General features: G+C 36.9%; 1 protein-coding gene across 4 annotated transcripts in view; it reads right to left on the bottom strand.

Annotated features, from left to right (window-relative positions):
- Nucleotides 1-749: 749 nt before the first annotated feature.
- LOC108233862 (protocadherin alpha-C2) overlaps nucleotides 750-6,712 on the bottom strand; it is a 14,146-nt gene continuing 8,183 nt past the window's right edge. Inside the window, exons 2-3 of one of the 4 annotated variants that reach the window (XM_017412570.3) lie at nucleotides 5,733-5,769; nucleotides 750-4,854 (exon numbers count right to left, since the gene is read on the bottom strand). In XM_017412570.3, the coding sequence (XP_017268059.1) occupies nucleotides 5,758-5,769 (12 nt within the window). In that variant the 3' untranslated portion in view covers nucleotides 750-4,854; nucleotides 5,733-5,757. The remainder of the gene's footprint in view (nucleotides 4,855-5,732; nucleotides 5,770-6,712) is intronic. The other 3 variants (XM_017412571.3, XM_017412568.3, XM_017412569.3) reach the window with 3 other exon arrangements.

The following is a 6,712-nucleotide window of genomic DNA, read 5'->3' as shown; positions in this document are numbered from 1 at the left end:
GTGCCCATTCTAAAAATCAACCCCACCGGGGAGAAGAACTGATGGCAGCAACACTCAGCACACACGTCAGTAGCCTATGGTTCGCGGCTCTGCTGACCTAGTTCAGATCCTCTTAGAGCAGAAGTTATGGACCTCAAGGCCTTCTATGTAGTTTTCCAAAGAGCCTGAGTCCACAAGATAAATCTAACTATTAGCTTTTTTTTCTTTCTTTTTTCTAGCTTTTCAAAAGAGTTGATTACTATTTCATAGGATCATAACTTTGGAATTCATCATTGCATTAAGTCATTTCAATTAAATCTAAAATGTGTAAAATTTGACCATCTCTGTTTTACTATGCTGGAACTACAGGACTTGCTTTATATTTAAAAGGATATAAATGATGTTGGAGCATTGTGTTACTAAAGACAACACGGACAAACTCGCTTTTGTTTATTTCAAAAGAAACAACTTGTGATATGTTTTTGTGCAGGACTGCAGACTGAACGTCCTGTGTAATCAAACCAAAGGTCTGACTCAGGACTGTTCTAATCCTGATAAAGTTATTTGGATGATCTGAAGTTTAGACTGCAGGCCCTTCTTCTGTATTTAGTTTTACATTTCCAACAATTAGAACAGAGCATTACAAAGAGAAACTTGGTCAAATATCTCTCTTATGTCTTTCTAAAATAAAGACATAAGAGAGAGGGGCACACAAGTTATCACTTTTGATAACTTCTGTTTCACTTTCCATCACAGACATGACAAAGAGGCAGATTTAAAAATCTTTATTCAAACTAGCATGATCAGGCGTTACATTAGAACCAAATAAGCAACATCAAAAATCTGTCAGTTAACAAGACTCGATAATAAAGCAAGACCATTCTCACCCATACTATATCCGATCCACTGAGTGGGATGACATTGGAGAGCGTTTGATGCAATCACTGAAGCGTATTGTACAGTTTGACTGGCAAAGTAGCTGCAAAAATGAAACGGGGAATAACTCACGTTTTCTACACAGAGCACAAGCGTCTCCTGTGCCATTCGATCACAGTGAACACACAAGATAATAAAAAGGTATACAAAAAAGCAGAAATTATAAAGCAGTTCATTTTACAATAAATGCATGTGCGGGTTCATGATGTGTTCTGAATCCAAAAGTCCTCCTATCCATCAAGCAGTTCAGGTTTTGTACTGTGGGAGAAACTCATTTGTTATACTATAAGAAATGCCATTATTTCAGTTGTCAACAGTCGTCTTTTACAAGGCAAAAGGCACGCAAGGAGCTCATCATATGTGCAACTTGATAATTGTATAAATACTGTTGGAATTAAAGGGATGTTCCAGCCATTTTCATTGGAGGCTCTGTGGACAAGTTATGAAAAAGTAATATCTTACCTGCTGCAGAGAGCTCTTTAAGCAACTTTGGTTTGGAGAAAGGGAGTTTACAGCCAACAGGGCTGAAGCACTAATGGCTAGTCTGAGGGCAGCCAAGACCAAAGTGGATTGGTGCCATTTTAAAATAACTCTAATTAAAAAAAAAAAAAAAAAAATACAGTCACACACACACACAAAGTCATTTACATAAAATGTGATTATTTTCAACATAATTAGCAGCAAGCTGTAGGACTTTGGGTGCTGCTTGTTGTCATTTCTGTCTTGATTTTACTAATATTTCTGTCAAAACAGGATAATGCAAAACTGACAACGATGCAAAAGTTTATATAATAGCACTGGTATGAATCGCAAGGAAATTTTGAAGGCTGAAGATGTTTTAAGATGGCAGTAATTTGCTTTGAAAGTAGAAACACTTGGACCAGTGTGATGACCTAATTATTGTTTATCCGAGCAGTAGCATAAGCAGATTATTGCTGTCCTATGATACTCCAATCTATACATTTGCTCTATGATTTAAATTCTTACTTTGCTGTCAGTTTTAAAGTACAAAGTTGTTTTGTCAGGGATATTATGACAGTTCTACTGGAATGAAGGCTTCACCGTGCTACAGTGCTACAACTAGCAACAACTAGCAACTGTTGCCGTTATGTGCCTTTGCAACAAACATAATTTTGTGTAAATAACTGTGTGATGTAAAATTGAAAGTGTCGTTAAGGTTTATAAAATTATATTTGCATGAGCAATTGCAAACGTTTTGATACTGGAGTTGTTTTAAGACTGGAAAAAATCCATTTTGGTCTTAGCCCCGCTCAGACTTGCCATTAGATCGTAAATTTGATTAAAAATCTCCAAACTGAGGCTGTTCAAAGAACTATTTACAGCAGTTAGGCTCTCTTCTGTTCATAGCTTACCTACAGAACCCCACTTCAAACTGGCCAAAATGTCCCTTAAAACACTTAATCACTTATTACATCAACAGCAAGAGATCCCTCATCATGTGAAAGCTTCAGTCTAATAAACACCTTTTAAAGGTTAGTCTGAGACAGTGAGAGAAAATAAAAGGGAGGTTGAATTTCACTGACTCAGAGCGAGGCGCTGGATACATCCAGAAATATCCCATCTCTGCTGCATTAGGGAGGGAGAGAAGGATCACGTTTAGATTCAATGCATATCCCCAAAATTGAAGTGCTCTCCTCCGCCTAATACATTTTCCGCACTGTCAGCAGTCAGCACAAAAATACTGGCACTATAATTAATACCATGTACTTCTCATAATCCACCCTCCCTTGCTCATGTCGTTACATTTTATCATTCGGCACGCTAATGAGCGGTCTTAAAAAGCTCCTTGTTCTAGAGAAGTTAAAAGTCCTGGGCTTTCCATAGTGATGCAGCTGCACCACCTTTGAGGTCAAGAGAAGTATTCTCATTTCATTTTTTATTCATGTACATAACAAAAACAACTTCATAAGCACTACATACACTACAAATATGCAACTCAAAATGTCCTTAAAGAAGCCCACAAAAGCAGCAATAAAAGTTACTACATAAAATATGTATCTAAAACCATGAATATTTATCAAAGAACACCTTGCCTGCATCTCTAGCACACGGCAAAGTTGAATACATTTTCATATTCCTGCTTTTGTCATGAGACATATTTATTGTTAGACAATTTTTATGTCAGGTTTCTCCTTTTATTTTCATTGTTTTAAATTAGGCCTCGGCTCTTTCTTAAACCTTTTAGGAAAAGTTAGAAAAAAGACTATAGGCAGAAAAAAATACAGTAAAAGTTAAATTTGTAGATAAGTCTGGTTTAAAAAAAATACCGTTCATTATGTTCATTTGTTTGTTTTAACTTTTTCCCCAGTCTGGCACACTTTTGTCATAGCCAAAGACTCACCTTCTTTGGCAAGAGAAAATAAGCTGATTGAATAGAAATACTTAACAGATTTAGATTTGTCTCAAAAGATTCAATATTGCTGTGCAACTCATGTGGTAACATAAGAAATGAATTGCACATATACTGTTAGTTAGCCTTTTATCTTCTCTTACCTCATTATAATTTCTATAGAACTACTGCTCCTACAATCAGATAAGAAAACGGTTTATTATTGTTATTTTTACATTTACTTTCATTCTTTTTTTTGACTTTTTTTAAGACATTCAGAACTTGCCAAGCACAATAAACACCGTATAGAAAAAATCTAAAACTGTATCACTGTTTTATTTTTTTGTTGGTTTTCTTTTTCATAAAGTTATTAGGTAAAAGTTTGAGTCATATGAAGCAAAAAGTCTCCTGATATATATATATATATGTAGATATATAAAATGAAACAAAAAAACACCAAGAGCTAGGTTTGAATCTGCAGAATACTGTAATTAGATACAATTATGAATTCTTCAAATCTATGGAAGAAGCATAGTCACCCTGATTTGTACGTAGATTTGTGATTGTGTTTTGAGCTTCTGCAATTAAAAAAATAAAAAATAAAAAAATGGCAACTTGGGTAAACCTTGGAATACTGATGGCTTTTAAAACAATAACACACAACAGCCCAAATTCACGAAAAGACTGTGAGGCTTCTGCAGGTGTTTTTCAGAATCTTGCACATCTATCTAATTCTCAAAGCCCTCGCAAACAAAGACAAACTGGGCTGGCAACAAAATAAAGTTTTACGTAAAAATTTAGGGGAAACCTTACCCCATATTTATGTCGGTGACTGCCAGGGTAATAAGCACCTGATTCTCAAAAACTAGCAATGTTTGTGACACACGGTGTGAAGTAGTTACCATCTCCTGAGAGCTGGTCGCATCTCAGGATAAGAAACAGGGGATATGGAGCAATTTATTGCACTGATGCCTTCACAAAAACAGGCATGTCAGGAGAGATTTAATCCTTTTTCTGTTCCAGTGATCTTCAGATAAATTGTCCACCAAAGTGTATAAAACTCTAATGTTGCTGTTTTAGCAGTAAGAGGCAGTTGATGTGCAAAGGTGTGAGCAAAAATCAGGTGCTGTACATTTTTAGTGAACTCAGACCAATATGATCCCTGGGGTGAAGGGAAATTTTAGACACTTACCCTCCCATGGCCTTCGGGTCAAATTGACCCGAAGTTACAAGGGTTTCTCTACCTCTCTTTGTATCTTTCTCTTTTGAGAAGAAAAAGGATTGGTTTAATATAAGGAAGGTCAGACATTCTGATTTGTTGTCCAAATAAGGGCTGGAGAATTCAGCAGATTCATGCACAAAAGAAAGAAAAACAACAGTAGAAAGTTGAGTTGACCGACGGCCAATGTCTGCATGTGGGATAGGTAGAAACAAGGAAAATCAGGATTTGGAGCAGAGGGAGCGAAACAAAACAAAACAAACAAACAAACAAACAGCTGTTTTACATGATCTTTGTGAGTCACAGGAAAGGTTCATCTTGAAACTCCCATGAAGAGGTAAGATCACCGCAGCTCTCTCCGGGGCTCCTGCTGAGGGACAGAGCATAAAATTAGTCACAAGAGCAACTTGGCCTCGATGTAAAGTAACCGAAAGTCCTCACTCATGCAACATTGGATTGTGACTGGTTACTGCCACCATCAATGACATGCTGTTGAACTTCAGGGTAATTTAGGATCACGAGGGAATCAATAATTTGCTTTTATGTTTTATTGATTTTCTGTTCAGCACTTTTCACCAGATTATCCATAGAAATCAGTCAGACTGGGATACATAGCAGAAATAAAATGAAGGCTGTATGTAAAAGGTGTGATTAAAGCATGCAAAAGCAATCATTACTGTGTTGTTTTTAGTAAAATTTCTGTTTCGCAGAAAAATATACTTTAATATCTGAAATTGCCTCATATTTGAAACGTCTAGCAGGCCTTGTGTGCAGAAATGTGAAACCTATTTGGGAGGATTCATTCCAATCCTTCCAGTGTCACCACTTTAACCTGAATCTCTATCCACCTATAGCCAGTTGTGCACAACAAAAATCTGAGCAGCAGCCAATTTTATCCTAATCTCAGCTCTCAATATAAGCTCAGAGGTTGCTTCGCCTGAGAGAGCAGCCAATTTCAATCTTAGTGCTCACAGCAGCATTGGGCTGAAGTAGATTGTTGTGTTTTAGAGGGACAGTCTGAGCAAGAACAAGTGGGAATATTTGATTCTGTTCCATTTATCCTTGAAAATATGATAACCAAATGGATTACATGAACAATTTGCACTAAAGGCTGCGGCAGTTTATTGAATCATTTTATTTGAGTCTGGCCAAGCCTTTGTATCAAATAGAAAAAAAAAAAAAAAACGGATAGAAAACGTCAACAAAGTATTAGTGGCTCTACAAATATGTAGTTAGTAACCAGCATACCTCCAGTTGTAGAATGGACTTCCTTTCATTTTGAGAACTTCAGAACAGAAAAAAGAAACAAGTTCAGTTGCATACGTGACACTCAAAACTCACAGTACAGCTTATACACAAACAGGCACTATTGTGTTCGTCCCCCACCTTCCATGTGCACCTGTGCATGCATATTTATATTGTTTAATCTTTCAGTGAATCGCATGGTTCGGTTTACTTTGCAGAACCACCTGTGTGAAAAAAAACAAACAACATCTGGAGGGTTTTCAGCACTTACACACTGACAACAGTTTACTGCGCACCAGAGAGCTCCCTGAGATTCAGAATGCATCTAATTTAGATCAGCCGTATTTCTTGTCCTTGAAGAGAACTCCGAATCTCGGCTTCTTTGTAGTGCTTCCCCCTCTTACGCCTACTGGTTATGCGATGATTGTGTGCTATGTATCTGCAATACATGACCTACATACTACATAAGACATCAAACAGAGGCGGATTTGGGAGGTGGGGGGGATGGTGGGTTAGGATTTTTAGCCTAATTATGGAATAATAAAATTGTAGAAAGTTTGATCTACAGATGCACATCTAATCAAAATTAGACTTTATCGGATTTGATTTTCTAATTTTACATTACCATTATTCCTCTTGGTGTATCCAAATAGTATAACGGCAACAACTACAAGTTGTAGTAATTGTTAACAACTGACAACCGCAATTAAATCTTGTCTTTTGCCGTCTTCCTGCCATTAATTTAGTTTTTGTCAGGAACGGTGGAGATGGAGGCGAACCCAGAACGCAGACTCATATTTGAAAAGAAACTAATTTATTAAACTAAGGACAACAATGAAAACAAAAGCTGTCGAGGCAGCAAACTAATAAGATAGAAACTAAAACAAAAACCAACCAAAACAGGAGCAAACACAGGAGCATAAACAGGAACGGGCAGGACAGAAACTAACAACAACAGACAAACCTTAGACAATGGACCAGCG

This window comes from Kryptolebias marmoratus, linkage group LG13 (assembly GCF_001649575.2).
Source record: "Kryptolebias marmoratus isolate JLee-2015 linkage group LG13, ASM164957v2, whole genome shotgun sequence".
NCBI classification, from domain to species: Eukaryota; Metazoa; Chordata; class Actinopteri; order Cyprinodontiformes; family Rivulidae; genus Kryptolebias; species Kryptolebias marmoratus.
Note: the sequence above shows the minus strand (reverse complement) of the source record. Positions and strands in the feature narration are given on the sequence as shown.